The 17,780-nt window shown below is 56.8% G+C and overlaps 4 protein-coding genes across 4 annotated transcripts; 1 reads left to right on the top strand and 3 right to left on the bottom strand.

Annotated features, from left to right (window-relative positions):
- Positions 1-2,908: 2,908 nt before the first annotated feature.
- Positions 2,909-4,824, bottom strand: GCG54_00005322 (putative amino-acid permease C15C4.04c; the record flags this gene model as incomplete). The annotated part of the gene is made up of 5 exons (XM_045405347.1): positions 2,909-3,087; positions 3,141-3,718; positions 3,774-3,973; positions 4,043-4,323; positions 4,464-4,824. 5 exons carry the CDS (start codon positions 4,822-4,824, stop codon positions 2,909-2,911), a joined length of 1,599 nt encoding a protein of 532 aa, XP_045268938.1.
- A 7,085-nt stretch (positions 4,825-11,909) lies between these two features.
- On the bottom strand, positions 11,910-12,962 carry GCG54_00005321 (uncharacterized protein; the record flags this gene model as incomplete). Its single annotated transcript, XM_045405346.1, has 1 exon — positions 11,910-12,962. The coding sequence occupies one exon, from the start codon at positions 12,960-12,962 to the stop codon at positions 11,910-11,912; it is 1,053 nt and encodes a 350-aa protein (XP_045268937.1).
- Positions 12,963-14,535: 1,573 nt separating this feature from the next.
- Positions 14,536-15,429, top strand: GCG54_00005320 (Arginase-2; the record flags this gene model as incomplete). The annotated part of the gene is made up of 1 exon (XM_045405345.1): positions 14,536-15,429. The coding sequence occupies one exon, from the start codon at positions 14,536-14,538 to the stop codon at positions 15,427-15,429; it is 894 nt and encodes a 297-aa protein (XP_045268936.1).
- A 109-nt stretch (positions 15,430-15,538) lies between these two features.
- Positions 15,539-17,125, bottom strand: GCG54_00005319 (uncharacterized protein; the record flags this gene model as incomplete). Its single annotated transcript, XM_045405344.1, has 1 exon — positions 15,539-17,125. One exon carries the CDS (start codon positions 17,123-17,125, stop codon positions 15,539-15,541), a length of 1,587 nt encoding a protein of 528 aa, XP_045268935.1.
- Positions 17,126-17,780: the final 655 nt, after the last annotated feature.

Here is a 17,780-nt window from a genome sequence, read left to right as displayed (position 1 = left end):
ACGATCTGGAAAGCTCTTCCCGAGCTCGCCGTGTGACACTCAAGCGGCATTGAACGCACGGCAGGAACGCAACAATCAATAAAAGAACGGACAGATTATTTGCATTCTCCCCATGAGAAATCTGCCCAGTCCCACAGACGTTGCCGTCGCTCCCTCGTCAAACCTCCAATCCTCACCGCTGAGAAACACATGTACGCGAGGTAGAATATCGTCACATCATGAGCCTCCACGTTTCACGTACTCGTTTCAATCGCTCATTTTGCCTGGGGCCTTCTCCAGTAGAAGCGTTGCTTTCAGGCAAACAGACCGAAACGACGGCAGCTGGCGACCTACGGCCGTCACTAGGGGGAAGCCCGGCATCTGCTTTGGCTGGCCTTGTCCCATCAGACCGCACTTGATGAAGATCACGGAATGTACGCATGAAGAGGGAGAGGATTTCTTTCTGCGCGTCAAGTGAACCCGGGTCTACTTTTGTGATCCGGTCAATAGTGTCTCTCCTTTCATATTTGTTGACGTTTAATAAGGTCTTTTCAGAGTCCGCCGACGGCTTAACACGCCGGCATCGACCCAGATGAGATCTTCCCGATCTGAGCCACAAGCCCATCATCTATGACCTGACGTCTGACTGGGACTTTTGCGGCGTGCCTCGCGATCTCGGAAACGCGCAGCTTCGCATCAACTCCAGCAACGACCGGGATATTAGGATGAGGCCGTGGCGGTCGTGGTGACTCCAACAAGAAGCTCGAGCGGTCTTCTGTGGACGTCGGCTACAGTCACGAGCGTTGGCAGGAGCCGAAGTATTGGGATAATGCAAAATATGGTGGCCTCGAGAGAGAGTAATTCCACAAGTACCGGTCCAGGAAGACGGTGCCCTCGTGACTCGGCATTATAACAAGGCGCTACATCAAGCAGATCTGTGGGAAAGCTCTCAGCTGGAGGGGACATTGTAGAGGAGAAACATACCCGAGATTTCCGTAAGCAAAATCCGAAGGGGAGCATCATTAGTTGAGCTCACTAGGCACTGACAAAAAGCCGCACTGTCAGTTCTTGCAAAGCATATAACTTGAAGGCGACCCCTTATGATACAAGTTCTACGTTGATAGCGGCAGCGTTTCCATTCCTACCGCCCGTTTATGCGACGACTTTGCCTAACTCAATGTCTTTCACAGAAGCAAATGACTGGTGATCTACGATTACGAGTTGCAAAGTGCCTGCCAGATGTAATGACTCCAACATCGACACGACTCTATGACAAAGTTACAAGCAGCCAGGGCTGAACCGCGTCTCAAGGACGTCACGGCGGCACAGACACACATTATATACACAGGACACGACGATCAACGCCCGCCTCATAGCCGAGTAGGAGCTGAACTTGAACCGACATGAAGTCCGAGGATGGCAGGAGAAGAAGGACCTCGCAGCGAGAGTGGATCAAGCCCGCGAACCTAGCAACGCGCAGAGATCGTCAGGGACAAGAGCGTAAACATGAAGTTACATCGACGTCAACCTCAAGAGTCCCCTCAAGCGGGCGTTAGTATCGCTCGATAACGAGGTGCAGTCGGCAAAGAGAATGGGTGCTCGAGACGCTGGTGGGGAAGACCAAGAAGCTCCATAAGAAGTTGGGCGCGGTATTTCGCTCGACTGGGACAGGCCGTTTAAATGAGATAAGGATTGTGTAGTTGTGAAAGAGCAGCTCATCATCCCCAAATCCGGATTCCTTCTAGAAAAGCAATCCTCCACCCCCCTACGTCATCGCCCATCCCCAACTTCCGCCCCCATCTCCCAGCAGAACCACACCCGTGGACACATCCCTCTCCTGCAGGGACCTCCCCTCCCCTTAACAACTTTCAAAAACAGGGCTGTTAAAGAACCAAATCCGTCGTCTGGTGTGTGTGGCCCCCTCAATGCCATCAACCGCCCCGCTGCCCTTCCAGGATTCTACCGTTGAAAAAAAGCGGACAACTTCCGTCGCCTCCCGCCCCACCCCGGGGCCGAGAGCACCGCACCGTCCATCTCGGCCGTCGCGTTTCACCACGGCACGGACAAAAAGCGGGGCCTTCCCAAACGAAAAATCTCTTCACTCGTTGTTCATGTCTCCCTACGCAGACCGACCATCTTCTTGCTTTGATCCAAATTTAGTTTCTGTGTGAAGCCAAAGTCGCTCCATTCCGCCAAGACGCCATCGTCCTGGGCCCCCCTTCCATCCCCCACGGGGTCATGCTGTGCGGATGCGGAATGGAAGGGCTTGGCGATGATGCGCGTCTCCATCCGTGGAATGGGGGATGGACCTTGCTACTTTCTTCATGACTCCTTGTATCGTGTGTTATGTTGCTCCGATGTGATGGGATGAAAAGTGTCATGCTTCTTGACGTATGTAGCGGATAAAACTCGGAATTGTCGTGAGTTTGAACGGGTCTGGGAATAGCTTCAGCTGATAAGGCAAACATTTAGCAGGTAATATCAAAATTCGATATTTACGCTCATCTAGCAGTAGGAAGTCACAACGGGAACATCACGAGGTAAACTAGATCAAGCGTTACTTCATGAAGTGAATTAAGCACTGGGGTATCATTTTATATACAGAACTGCCCTCCTCTCTTGCTTTTTGATATCGTCTTTTTTTGTGAAAACCATAGCACAATGCGCCCAAGCCCGCGAGCGCCTCCCTGCGTAAACAATTCTTTGTCATCATTAGACTTCGCATGGTACTCTTGTTGCTGTTTGTCCATGAAAGTCGTGTGTAACTTTGTCCCGCAGTCCAATTGACCTGCTCCAGAGGTTTTTGTTTTATATATGCCCAGTCGACTTTGGATCGGGCTCTCAAAGACATTTCGGCCATTTGAGGGTCCAGCTCCAAAATCGTCATGAACGAATTTTCTGATATATGGATAAGGTGGTTGCGAGGCTCTTAGTGCTGGACCTCCTCGGACGGGGGACCAGCGTAGTTCTTGCGGCCCCAGGCGAAGTACCAGATACCGGAAATGAGGCAGGCGGCAACGAAGACGGCGGGGGCGTAGTTGATGGTGGTGGGAGTGACGGGGACGAAGGTGGGCATGCAGAACAGAGGCATGGCGAGGAGAGACCAGGCTGAAAGTTTGTCAGTGACACGTTCGACAGCAGATATTGTGACCAAAACTCACCAAGAGCAACAACGTTAGCAAAGGCACCGAAAGCGCCAAGGTTGAAGTCGGCGCCGACCAAGTGGGTGCGGCCGCCGAACAGGCTGATGGCAATGGGGACGGCGTAGGAGGCGGTCAAGCAGATGACACCTACACCAGAGAAGGCGTTGAAGGCGGCGCTGGAACCGAAGTAGATGACACCAAGGATGATCTGGACAGCCATGGAGAGCATCATGGCGTTCAGGGGAACGTCGAGCTTGTGGTTGACCTCCTTCCACCAGCGGGAGCCGGGAATGGCACCATCACGAGCAAAGGCCCAGGTGCAGCGGGAAGCAGCCGTGGTGCAGCCGATACCGCAGAGGACGGCAAGAACCATGAGGGGGAACAGGAGTCCGAAAGCACCGCCAGAGTTGCCGATGGCCTCCTTGATGATGGTGGGGACGGGCTGGCCGGAAGCGAGGTTGATGAGCATGGTGATGTCGGGGAGGACGAAGACGAGGGGGATCAGGAAGAGGAGGCCGGCGAGAGTGTTGAGGCAGACGGTAAAGACGAGAGCCTTGGGAACCTGCTTCGAGGGGTTCTTGACCTCTTCGCACATGCTTCAAGATGGTTAGCGGCGAGACGGCGCATTGCAATTTTAGAGGCGCAACTCACGAAATAACCATGCCGGTGGACGAGGTGGCGTATCCGGCGTGTAGAAGCCCGACCATGAAAGACCAGCCCTCGGGCCAGCCAGAGTTGGCCTCGAAGTGGGTGAAGACGTATTTGGCATCATGGCGGCCGTTCTTGGCAATGACGAGGACGGAGATGATAATGGCGAAGACACCGGCAAAGGTCCAGAAAATGGCAGCGGTCTAGAATTTTTCACAACGTTTAGTACACCATTCACAAATCACAGGAGACGCGAGCAAAAATTTTCTTACATCAAGAAGAGGCAGCCAGCGGTTGCCGAGCGAAGAGACGGCGTTGCAAAGCAGAGTCAGGCCCAGGAAAATGAGGAAAACCTGGTACGGCTCGCCGGCAAGGACACCGACACCGGGCTCCGACTCAAAAACGTTGATGCACGCGACGAAGAAGAGCGCAGTTCCGAAGTTCACAGCGAGAGTGATGGTAATATTTCCAACGACGTAGAGCCAGCCGCAGACCCAAGAGGCTGCGCGGCGCCATCTGGGAGAAGCGAGCATGAAAGCCTGGTAGTAGACACCTGCAGAGAGAGTGGTCAGCAAACGTGGAGACCGGGACGGGAACGGGCGCGCCGGCAAGCCACGCAAAAAATATTGGGGACTCGGCCGGGCGCCACGCGGGTGGAACGGAGCAAGCACAAGACAGAGAGTCGGTAAGTACCTCCGGCAGTAGGGTAAACACTGGTGATTTCACCGAGCGACGCAGCGACACAGATGATGATCAGAGACACGCCGAGCCAACCCCAAATGATGTTGACGGGACCACCGCCAGCAAGGGGGTAAAGCATCGTGGTAGCCAAACCGTAGGGAATGGAGGCAAGAACGAAGGACATGAAGGCGACCTGGAGAGTCGAGCGGTTGCGCTCGAGCTCGGGCTTGTAGCCCAGAGACTCGAGCATGTTGTCGGCAGCGCCATCGTCGGAGCGGGAGGGACGGGCAGTGAAGCCGTCCTTGACATCGCCCTTGGCAAAGCCAAGATCGTGCTCACGAGCACCAGGGTCCTGGGAGACAAACTGCGACATGTTGATCGATTGGTCGAAGAGCCCTGGAGTTGACTTGACAATTATCGAATGGCAAGCCAGGAGGGCTCAGGGGCCGGTAGGAGGAAGGGAGAGAGAGAGAGAGGAAAGTTAAAGGAAGATGTGCCTGTGATTCAAAAAGACATGCGGCAGGTGGTGGTAGGACCCAAAAGCCAGAGAAGGGATGAATCTTAATTTGGGGGGAAGTGATCGACCAGATGGTGGTTTGGCTTGAGGTGTTCCAAGACCGAGGGAACGGGAGGATGAAGAGTTTAAAAGGATGGAGGAAAAGAAAAGAGGCAAAAAACAGGCAAGGGTCTGTCGAAGAGACAAGACAGAGACACGCAGACAGGCTGAGAGGCCCGGCAGGGAAGGACTCGATTGAGTTGAGGCACACTGCACACCTCCAAGCTCCATTCGAGTCGACTGGAGTGCCGTGCAGTCCCAAGTCCCTCTCCTAACTGGGCTATCAGTTGGCTGTCTGTGTCGCGTTCGCCGGGACCAAAAAATGACGTCCATCTCATTGGATGTGGCCGCGGCGTTGCGGGACCCCCTCAAAGTGTACATTCGAGTCTGTACACACGTCCGTATGTAGACCCCCCCTGCCCATGCCCATGCTCTTTGCCCCCCTCGTCCGCGGGCCTTACCCCTGTCGTCTGTAGTCTGTCCAGGTCGTCTCCAGCGCCTGTCCTGCCTTGTCGCTATCTCTCCAGTCGTCCCCTGCGAGTCCCTGTGTGGCCGCCGTGGCCAGGCTGCGTTGCCTGTCGGCTCTTCTTTTTGTCGGTCGCTACTTTCGTGCGGTGCTTGTGTTTCGACGGGAATTTTTAGTGTAGGTTCCCTCAACTTCATTCTGTTTATCTCGGGCTCTCGTCTGACTCGGGGTTCCCGGTGGATTCGACTGGTGCCACAGCAATCTTGCTGCCCACACACTCAAGACTTGCCGAGCAGCCAGCGAGTGGGATTGAACGACAGAGTGGGAGTGGCTCTTGCTCGCTTACGCGCAACGTCAAGCGGCACAGCAATTGTGAGCCCAGCAGCAGGACGACTTCCGACGTTGAGTGCAGTTACTGTGCATGTATCATTATTCCGGTGGACTCGCGCCCATCCGCACACACATTCTGGGCGAGCTGAACGAGACAGGGCTTCAGCGCCGAGAAAAGAACGACTAGCCGGAGAATGGCAGGCAGGCATGTGGCCTCTCGGTATCGAAACATGAAGCAGCATCGCAATTGAACAGCCGTATCTGGTGTGGCGCCAAGAGCAGGCCTAATCGACCGGGCCTGTAGGAGCGCGTGTACGTCCAGACGGTGTCGGCTGTGAGCCTGGTTGCGGTAATTTGTCCCGCGCTATCGACGGCAGGCGTAAAGCATATTGAGCCCATCTGTCGACAGAAACACGGCATGTCGGTGTTACTTGCCTCTATCTCTGGCCTGCGCTGGACGGTGTGCTGCGCGGCCTTGCATCCGCCTGCCTGGCCTTGTCGTGCAGCTGACGGATAGCCGATTGGACTGCAAGCCGTTCGGAACTTGGTTCGCGCGGGTGTGTCGCACGACTTGGATCAGGCCGGGGGAACAGACGCGGAAGAGTCTTCACCATCCATGACACTGAGACTTTGGCGTTCCTCGTCCAGATTCCGCGCCAGTGGCCAATGACCACGGAGAGTACTCCGTCCGCCATTCCGCGCCTCTTTGACAACTGTCAGGCTTTTTTGTGCCGCTAATCAATGTACCCAAGAACATCAGGCAAGGAGGAGGGAACGGCAGCGCCTCATGGGATTCTTCGTGTATTCTTCGTGGCTTCTCTTGCATGTAAATGGCCCGCCCTGGTGGGTTGAGTTTTGGGGGGCGTTTGTCTGTACTTCCGACGGTTGGACAAGTCACAGGACTCAATTGGCAATCCTTTGCGCCTTCTCAGTCGTCGCGCGGTCTCTTTCCCCTCAAAACGTCTCCCCATAACGTCCCCTCTTCCGCCGGCGCCGAGATGGACGACCCCGAGCCGTGAAGCCGCGAGGCGTTGGACGAGGCTCCAGAGCTCCACGGACTTGCGCCTTGCGCTCCACGTTTGTTGAGGGGAAGACACAGGCTTGGCAGGGAGCGGGAGGCGGACACTGGTCTCGAAAAAAAACCTCGAAAAAAAATCGTCGACATCTGAGACCGCAAAAAAAGGGCTCCAATTTCTCCATCTGTCCTCATCCTCGACCACACTCAATGCGCACAATGCGGCCTGCCCCCGTTATGACGTAGATAGTGGTCCAGGTTGCCCGACTAACGCAGCAGGCACTCCACGCCATGCAGCCGTTGGTTCGTCAAACACGAGTCGTGGAGCCTCTCAATCTTCCGGCTTGCCGTTTTGAAGTTGACGGCGGTGGAGAGCGTCTGGAGGACGACACGGTTGGCGGTCGCAGCGCCGGCGAGTGAGCGTTTGAAGAAGAGAGAAACGGGGCGCGCTTGAATGGAGAGGGAATGGAGAGAAATGGAGGAGGATGGAGGAGACTGGAGCAGGATGGAGACATGCCGCCAGGGCTCCCCCGTTTGCTCCCCAGCTTGAACGAGGATGTCCAAGGGTGTTCCAGGGCTGTATTTCTGCACGAGCAGGGGAGCGGCGCACACCACCCTGACACGACCAAGCCCGCTAGGATCGTGAGGCCTGCAAGCTCCCGTTCGGAGGTGGTTCTGAGTGGTTCTTCATAGACGCTGATGTCAGAGAGGATACTCAGTGATGGGCCGCCCACCTGCCGCAGGAGGCGTAGTGCCGCGTCGAGTCGTACGTAAGAGTATCTTTTCGGCGGCTTAAGGCGGAAGAGATACTTGTCGGTGACAAACGTCGGTGGCTGCCTTGCTGGCCAGTCATGTTGGCCGTTGGCAGGCGGGCAGAAGAGTCGATACCTGGAAGGGAAAACGAGACGAGATGGCAGTCAAAAACCGTCGCCGGACGCCGCACACCGTCGAGCAGCGGCTGCGCCAAACCCGGCTCTTTGGTGGAGGAAGAGGCCGGGGGACGGCACCCGATCGCAGCGCACGCGACAGGCACAGGACAAGCACACTGTCACTGTCCCGCCCACCTGGGTCGTCGGGGAGCCTCACCGATGGCGCCATTGCACCCTGAGACCCTGAGACCCTGTGGCAGGCTGAACAGGAGGGGCGGACTTCACGATACGTATCTACGTATCGAATCTGGGGAAAGGCTGAGATGGTGGGAGGCAAGCGGTGATAGCCTTGCATTGGTGTATCGGCCTTGGTGTTGTTCGATGGAATGACGAGGAAACGGTTGAGCAGTTGATATCGTGATGGAAAGCGGGTGTGGCGTCGAGCTGAAAGCCCGGGGTCGAGTGGAGACGGGCCTGTGTTCACCGAGCTGACCGAGAACAGGCTGGCGATGGAGTCGAGGTGTTGTTGATTTTGGGAACAATGTTGAACGAGGTCTAGAACGCCACGGGCTGGCATTGTTTGTTACAACTTGCGAGGGTCGGGTTGACAGGTGAAAGTTTAAAGAGCCGGGTAATCGGTAGGTTAAGGTAACAGGCAATAAGGCTCAATCCAACCTATCCAACCGCTGTTCGTGCTGCTGAATGCATGTCGACGCCCGCAGCCAGCGTCCAAGGATGCGGCCCTTCCCTTCGCTTCCGCCACGTCAAACGCCTTAGCGTGCTCGGTCGAGATGAGGCTAGCCATGGATTGAGCCGCGTCTGTAGCCTGACGACAGTCGACATGATCGTCGACATGGCCGTACGACTGCAAGGTGGAAGTGATCTGCGTGTAAATTCTCCGGTGCGATGCAGCGAAGTGCAGTGCAGCGTCTCTCGACCGGCAGAGGAAGCAAGGTACAAGGGGCAGAAGAGCATGCACCCCGCTGCGGTTCCTCGAGTTAAGTTGAGGCGCCAAGAACGGGACAGCTGTGGACGAGAGGTCGGGATGCAACGTGGCGATGGAGATGCAGAAGAGAAGAAGCAGGGCGAGTGGCTCTCGTGCTATCTGTTTCTCTCTCTTGGAGCGGTGAAAGGGAAAAGAGGCAAGGGCAAGGGCGGTGCAAGGTCATGGTCATGGTCATTGGAGAAACCCGTGAGGCAGGAGCTGCGAGGCAGGAGCAATCAACAGGGTCGCTCTTTCCTCGATCTAATCTGAAATGCAGCAGCAGCCAATTAGTTTGGGCAAGCGCCTCGCATGCCGCTGCCTTCCTTCCTTCTCTGGCAAACGACGACTCTTTACTGGCCAAAGGGGGCAGGCAGGCTTCGCCATCACTCCTTCCGCCTTCGCACTTTCGCACCTTCGCATTCTCCGCAAGCCTCATTTTCCGAGGCTGGCTGTCTTCTGTCCTTCGACAATGACGCCCTTGCTGCATCGAATGCGAGGCTACTTAAGCAGCAGTGTCTTCCCGGCTTTCTTCTCCAACTCTCCCCGCACTCTGTCTTTTGCGTGGATATTTCGAGATCGACAATTTCCTGGGGAAACGGAAACATCGATGCTGGCGCCTCCGCATACTACATGGACTCCAACCACAAGATGCATGGAACCGAGAACGAGACACACGCCCGCAATGTCGAACCAGCCGGCCCTGCACGACATCGCTGTCGGTTGATCGAGATACGCCACCTCCAAGACGAAATACACCAGCCGTGCTACTATTGGGACCAGGATCGATATCTGCAAGGCGTTTCGGACGATGAGCTAGGAACGAACGGCATCTGGATGCAGGGCGGCAAGGCGGACAGAATTCGGCATCTCGAGATATCAACAGCTGCAAGGAACAGTCAGGGGAAACGATTACCGAGGGTTGGTTATCAGTAAATGGTTGCTATCGACCGTCGATGAAGAACACGGCATCAATACCGACATACCGACATATCGATATATCGATGATACTGACCGCGCACTTCCCCGGAAACATGCTACAGGCCGTCAGCTGGTCGTCGGTCGGCAGGCCCAACAATACGCCGGTCACGCGTTGTCCCGCCCGGTCAAGCAAGGGACTTCGCCAAACCCCAGATACCTTACGTTCGCCTGTTTGTCTGGTATCCTGACGGCACACGGAGACCAACGCCGTGCCACCGACGTGACATGTCGCTAAATGTCAATTATCAACTATCAGAAGACATGCTGTCAACACGACAAAGATAGGAGCATCCCCGGCGTCAATGGGATTCAGAAACGAGCTAGCTAGGCGACCGCGGAACAGAAACCTGATGGTCCGGTTCGGTTTGCTGGGGATGGCACCGCGCTTGTCAACTCGGTGAGCCGGAAATGGGCCTCGCGTGGGGGTGCAGAACCCGAACCCCAGACTCGGGCTTATCTCCAAGGCTAGGGGGTATTTCCCCTTTCCGACACTTGCAGCCCGGCCGCGGTTCGAAGCAGCAGATATCTATCGTCCATGATAAGATAATCTCGCGTTCGTGAGGGGAGTGAGTCGTCAGACAGCCCCGGGTCAGCCAAAAGACGTACCGCAGCATTGGCTGCCGCCGAGGAGGAGTGGAGAGAGGTCGGCCGTCACAATCTCGTGCCTCTTGGGCGGACGTCTACTCAAGCAGCAACAGCGCAATCACAGTCAGTTGTCCCTCACCTCACGGCACTCGATTGACTTTTGGCTTTCGGAGAGGACACCGCTTTACCGATCACGTGTGGATTCGGCCATGCACATCGCCGCTGGTCCTGTCGAGGATGTCGGAAGTTGGAACAGTGGCCTCGCCCTCAGCCAGGAGACCCAACGCCGATCGAATCGGATCGGCAGTCAAGGTTAAGCTAGGACTTAGGAGAGCTGGCCAGCAACGGTCGGGTTCCCTTCCTTGGACGTGCAATTTGGCTCGGACAAGAGGGCGCCGTACGCGCACCCTTTTTCCAATGCTGCAGCAGGCCAACGCCGGATTACGAAACAGAAAGACGACATGGACACAATACATTTGCGGAGCAGAGCAAGTCCGCTTCTTTACCGCCGCTGCTGACAATCCAAGGCCAAGGATGCGCGGGTTCGGTCAACGTCCAACAACACATGATCCATCATCCAAGCAAGTCACTTCCAAGTCTCTCCTCCTCCACGTCGCCGCCAGCTGGCAGATGGTCTCCTGTTCTGGTTTTCAGCGGGTTTCCAGGCCCAAGCCGCCTGTGCCAGGACCCGGAATGCGCGAAATACCGCACATTTCTGCACCTCGGCCCAGCACCTTGCACCTGCTAATGCGCTATTATGCAGCCGCTGGACTGCTCGAGACCCCCTGTAAAAGGGAGGGCCCATCGCCCCAAAGGCTAAGGCTGCAGCGCTGCAGTTTTTTAAATGACGGCGCGTTCCAACAATTTCAGCGAGTGTAGCATCTAGGTGGGGCGCCTCTCAGGCTAACGGTCGGCAGGCAGCCAATCAGGGGGCCGCGACAGCAGCGATTGACCACTGTAAAATGAGGCCGTAGCGGTTGCCTTCAGCGAGGTGGGTGACCTGAGGTGGTGAGTGGACCCCTACGGCGACGGGAATGAGGGGCCTTTCAAGGACCTTCAGGTGAGGTCCGGACCCACATCCGGGAATGAGTCGGGACGCGCAGCCGTCTGTGCACCTAAACAGACGGTCCTGGTTGGCCAGCGGGGTTTTGTCGGCCACGGCCCCACCAGTGCAAACTTCTCACAGGTCCTTCGTATCCGAGAGGCTCCACTTTGAACCGTTGGAAAGGCCTCCACGATGGTCCACTCTCGGTCCCTTCACTGCGAACAGTCCCGATCTATAGGAAAAGAACGCATCGGCGAACATCACCCGACTGGGTGGCATCACAGATTGCAAAAAATGCGACACGACGTGGTGACAAGACACGATGCGCCAGAGGCAAAAGATGAAAGGGACGAGACTCGAACTCGCGCGGGTTGCCCCACCAGGAAACAGATGTTAAGCCGACCTTAACCTGGCGCCATAACCAACTCGGCCACCCTTCCAATTGCTGGAATTTGCTTTAGTAAAAGGCGTCTATGAATGCTCACGCACTAGCGAGGGGCACTTGCTATGAGATCACCGGTATCGTCATTATCATTATCGCGGCTTCTTATCTTCTTCACCCTACTTGCATAGGGCACGACTCACGATAAACACCAAATCGCCCGCTGTTAGGGCTGTCTATGCTCTAATCATTCGTCTGCCGCCGCCGTCAGCTGCCACAACGTCGTCCGCCCGTTCGCAATCTGCGTCGCCATCACTCGATCGCCGACCGCAATCGCCGCGGCCACGACAAGCGGCGTCTTGCCCGTCTTTGCGATTCCCTGCGTCGACTGGTCGAGACAAACCCCGTTGCCGACATCGCGCATCCTCAACCGCCCGCCGTCCGCCTGCACCGTCGCCACGAACCGCCCGTTGCGCGGCACACACGCGAACGCGCACCCGTTCATCTCCAGCTCCGCGCGGCTCCCGTTCTCCGGCCACCACGTCGTCAACCGCCACGTCCAGGGGTTCGTCCCGTCCGTCTGCCGACACGCCGCCATCACCCTCCTCCCGTCCGCCACGAGCTGCATCGCCTCCCGCCCGACCGACTCCCACGATGCCGTCTTCGCCCGCGACTCCTTGACGTCCGCCCACGTCGCGACATCCCACGTCGTCATCCGCCCCGCGCGGTCCAGCGTCGCGATCCGGCTCGAGTCCGGCGTGAACGCAAACTTGCACACCGGCAGTCCGCCCGTCTTCTTCCTGCCCTCGCGCAGCGTCACTACGTGCGTGTTGATCAGCGTCTCCCACACGTCGATGCACCCGCCCGCGATCCACGTCAGCAGCCGCCCGTCCGGCGAGAACTGCACCTCGTGCGCGTCCGCCCCGGCCTCGAACACCGCCTCCGCCGTCTGGCTCGCCCAGTCCAGGCTCCACACCTCATGCCGCGCGCCCGTCCGGAACGACAGCGCAATCACCCTGCTGCTCGTCGGCGAGAACGCGATCCCGGTGATGCGGTCCATCTGCACCACGTCGAACTCCACCACCGTCGGCGGCACGTTGCGCTCGAGGCTCCATATCAACACGTCCCGGTCGCCGTGGACCGTCGCGAGGAGCGTGTCGCAGATGCTCAGCAGCCGGATCTGCGTCGCGAGGCCCAGGCCCGTGGGCACCGTCCGCGAGAACTTGTACTGCACGCATATCGGCTCGGAGCTGACGTCGCCGCCGTCCCCTCGTTGTGTGAGGTCGCCGTCCCGCGGCATAGTTCCCCGCTTGCGTGATGTTCGTAAACATGAGAAAATATCTCTGCTATGCCCCGCCTTTGTGATATGTATGAGCTTGGGAGGTTATGATGGAAATAGCCCCATACTGCAAGCCCTCCAAGCTCAACTTGGCTCTTGATGCGCAATTAACCCCAAATGCAACGAGCTGCAAGAAAGGCGTTTAAAGAAAATGCCAGCTGTCACCACATACACAGAGTTTCATGCGGGCGTTTCGCCAGCACCCCCGTTTGACTTCCTGCCGTAAATAGCCCACATGGGCAAAAAGAACCCGTTGGCTGAATTCAAAGCTGCAGCCTGCAGCGCTCTCGGATGCGCACGCGCCCGTCGTTTGCCCGCCTCGGTTCCTGGAGAACATCGGCTGAACGGTAGAATTTCTTTGTTTTGTGTCAAAATGGGTTCGGGTGTTTGCTACCTGTTAAAGAAGAAACGGTCGAGAATGCAGCTATGTCGGGCTGCTACGTCTCCCCGGATCCGGCACCTGGAGCTGTCCACGCGGGCGAGATGGTTCCCCGGTTTTGATGTGCATACTGCATACTGCGCGACGATATCGCGGGGTAAGTATGCAGAAACATGGGTTTATGAAATGCCCAATCCGTCCGTCGGTGGTATGCCGTCTGCTTTGACTTTCCCTTCACCGACGGACGAATTGCCGATACGCTTCCGGCCATCGCGGTATTTTTGGTAACATGTTCTAAAGAGGTTGATCTCAGATGCCCCCTTTGAAGACAGCACAATGTGTGGAGCGCGGTGTGGGCGTCTTGCTCTCCGCGTCTGATATGTAACCCACGACTTGGTTTCCCTCAACGGTGTTATACTTTTCTGACAGCCTTGACGGCCGCAGTGACAGGGACAGAAATTCTGCCCTGTCTGTGAGGTATCGGTATCGTTGCCATTCTTCTTTGGAGGTGTTTGGTGTCCTCTGGCGTTTGCTTGTTTATGACGAGTTCATTCTGCGAGGGGTGATTGACGGCATGTGATGCTCGCGCTGGCATCTTGAGATCGTATGCAACATTTGGTAGGTCGGTGGGCAGAGTTGCTTCTTAGACATGCTCAAATCCCGTGATATCAAGCCAAACCCCGTGATATCGTTCCTTTGCCTAGGATGAGTAAGGCAGACTCGTCCAAATGAAGCAAAACAGACGCGAAGGCATCTACGAAGATGGCAAGTGTTTCCGTTCGTCGTTCGATTTGTAATATCCCATTGGTCGGCCGTACGCCGGCTCGAACCCACAACTCAAGCATCTAAACGGAGAGATCCGCTTGGGCGCACATAGGTTGAGGAGGGTGATTTGTAGTTGGAAAATATATTCCGCCTCGAGTCATACCGCTCGAGTGGAACCAGCATACATCCACGCTCACTGCCCGGAAATCAAGACTCCGTGGAAAGAGTTGGTTGCTAATGGAGTGGAGCCGCACCGCAACGTCGGGTCACCATTATCCTGATATCGAGACTCCATAGACTCAAATCCATTGACTTAAATCTGGTTGAGATCAACATCAACTCCATCATGTCCTCAAGCACCAAGGCCATTCACCTCACCCAGCCGGCACCATGTCCTACACCTCCATCACAATCATCGTAGCCCCCTACCACACCGGCCTCTACGACCACCGCGTCGGCTCCGGGCCCCTGCGCATCCTCTCCCACAACCTCGCCTGCAAGCTCGAGGCCCTCTCCCCCATCTCCTTCACCAACATCGGCCCCGTGGACGCCTTCGAGGGCGAGATCGGGCGCACCTTCGAAGTCCTGCGCCGCATCGCCACTGCCGTCGCCGCAGCTGCCTCGCGCCGCTCGTTCCCGCTCGTCCTCTCAGGGAACTGCAACGCCAGCGCCGCCGTGGCAGCCGGGTTGCACTCTTCTGTGCCGGATCTGAATGTGCTATGGATCGACGCGCATGATGACTTGGATACGCCGGATACGAATGTCAATGGGTACCTCGACGCGATGGCCGCGTCGATGATGTGCGGGCGCAGCTGGGCTGCGCTGATGGCCTCTGTGCCGGGACATGTTCCTGTGAGTTTGGATAGGGTTGCGTACTGCGGGTTGCGGGATGTGAGTGAATCCCAAAGAAAAGCAGTGACGGTGGCGGGTGTTGATGTCATCTGGGGCGATGCTCGGAAGAAGGTTGCGTTTGGGAGGGAACTGGACGGGATGTTGGAGCGGAAGGCGTTTGCGAGGACGCATGTGCATCTTGATCTGGATGTGTTGGATGAGTCGCTGGGACGGGTGAATGAGTGGCCGTCGCCTGGGGGACTGGATGAGAGGGACTTGGTGGAGTGTATGGAGGTCATACCGAAGCGGACGGAGCCAACGAGTTTGGTGGTGTGCTCGTTTGATGCGAGGTTGGAGGGGGGAGATACGGTTGCGAGGCTTGCGGTTGATGGGATCGTGAGGTTTTTGGAGGGGATGAAGGAGCGTGGGAGCCTGGTGGTTGGAGAACCATGATGTTGATCATACAGAGAGATATATACATTGCGTCTCACTGGTTCTTGTTTAGATACGTAAGACATGAACAAGTCAAGACGAGATTGCATGTACACGTCAAGGACAAATCTCAAGCCGCAGTAAACGACTCAACCTTCACCGAACCTCCCAGCGCCTTTGTCGCAAAGTTGAAGATGCCAAACCTGTACGCAATAAAGAACGCCCAGCCGCTGTACAACTCATACGTCTCCCCCAACTTCGTGAAGCTCACCCCATCAAAGCTGAAAAAGAAGTTCGCGTCCCTCGTTCCCGTCGGCCGCGCATCCAGCTCCGCGCGGAACCAGACCTTTCTCGCGCCGCTCGGCACCGGCGCAGACGCCACCTCCGTGCCGTTCGAGACCGGATTGCCGGACCACTCGTCGATGATCAGACCTTGCACCGCTTTCAGGGTGTACGTGTCCCCGACGCGGTGGATGCCGATGTACGCGCTCTGATCGCGGAACGCAGCCAGCCCGAAGCGGTCGCCGTCGGCCATGTTGCTGAAGTCGATTGCGACGGTGCCCTTGGGGAATTCACCGTGGATGCGGTGCGTGAGTGTGTTCCTTGCAGAGTACAGATCCTCCGTCACACTGGCCGTCTTCAGAGTCACCCCGTTGTTAACTTCATACGACGCAACGTCCGGGTTGTGATTCCACTCCCACGTCGGACCCAGCTCGCTCTCGAAGGCATACGTCCTCGTCCAGTTATACAACACCTTTTCCGGCAGCGGCATCGGATACTTCGCGCCCCAGCCGCCGTTCGCCCCCTTCACCAGCTCGGGAAAGCCGTCCGCGCCCCAGGTAATCGGCGCCAGCACCGGCATGCGGCCGGCGGGGTACGCCCACGTGAAGGACATGTAGTACCACTGCCCGTCCTTGGTCTTGACGAGGCTGCCCTGGTGCGGGGAGTTGCCGCCCGCCAGCGGCGGGGCGACGTTTTGCACGAGGATCTTGGACTCGTAGGGCCCCCAGGGGCTGCTTGACTTCCAGATGTAGGTGGTGGAGCCCGGCTGGTCGTTGAGGATGTAGTACGTCCCGTTGATTTTGTACATCCTGTTCCCCTCGACGGTTTCGGTGTTGACATCTGAGGCTTGCAGGACTTGTTGGGTTTTGACGACGCTTAAGGCGTCTGCGCTGAGTTGGGATACCTTGACCTGTCCGTTGCCGTAGACGACGTACATCGTGTCATCGTCGTCAATGAGAAGGCCGTTGTCGTACATGCATAGTCCATCCCATCCATACACCCCGCGATTACTCCACGGCCCCTTGACATCCGAGGCGGTGAAGACCCAGGTCACCCAGAAGTTGGTGCACCCGATCCAGTACCACAACCCATTGCTCTCACGGTAGCGCAGCGTGGACGCCCAGGTGCCGCCGCGATAGGCGCGGGGACCGCCGGGGGGAAGGTCATAGCCGTCGCCGAAGGTGAGGCGGGGGATGGAGTGGCCGACGGGCTCCCAGTTGACGAGGTCGAGGGAGCGGAGAATGGGGGCGCCCGGGGAGTAGTGGAAGTTTGAGGCGGAGAAGTAGAAGGCGCCATCTGGGCCGACGGAGATATCGTTGTCGGGGTAGTCTTCGTAGAGGACTGGGTTCTGGAAGGTGTCGGCGCGGCGGAGTGGGAGATGTGCGGCTGTTGCGAGGAGGCTGGAGGCCAGGAGGAGGAGAGGTGTTAGGTGCATAGTGGCAGAGGTTGGAGGTTGAGAGGACTCGTCGCCATGATGGATTCTTGGAAAATTGTCAAGACGATTGAAAGCATGATATAGCTCATGCTCTTCTAGGCCAAGATGAATTGTGTCATTGGAGGTGGAGTAATGTCATCCGGTTGCATGGTGTTGTTCGGCGGGTGTTCGTCCGTCTTCTCAAATCGCCTAGTACGACATTGCGTTTTCGCGGGGAAGACGTGCCAAGAGCACAGCGGCTCCCGCACTTTACCCCTTCGCATTCGGAAGACTGCCGGATTGATGCGAAATAAGGCTGAGGCGTCGATCCGAGAGCCCCAAAGAGACACAATCCCCGATCTGTTCTGCTTCTGGGTCAGTTGCCACTCATGATGTTCTTTGGTGGGTGTTTCCTGACATAGTAAACAGATCGTGAAAACAAGTCCGCAGGTTTTCGGCCAAACAAAGGGCACGCCTTTGCATGTTGTGTTGTTGTATTGATCCATTCGGGATGACGTCTCTTTGCAAAAGAAAATGCGATGGAGACCCTGGAACAATTGCGATTGGGATTTCCATCTTCGGCGACTACAAACATCTATCAACGGCATTAGCAGTAACCACATTGAAGTCTTTTTTAGCGATTGGCGGCCCAGGGTCCAAGGCGTCCCAAAGGAGC

The sequence above is a fragment of the Colletotrichum gloeosporioides genome, assembly GCF_011800055.1.
Source record: "Colletotrichum gloeosporioides strain Lc1 chromosome Unknown consensus_15, whole genome shotgun sequence".
Lineage (NCBI taxonomy): Eukaryota > Fungi > Ascomycota > Sordariomycetes > Glomerellales > Glomerellaceae > Colletotrichum > Colletotrichum gloeosporioides.
The sequence above is the reverse complement of the archived record's forward strand: the minus strand, read 5'-3'. Positions and strand labels throughout refer to the sequence as shown.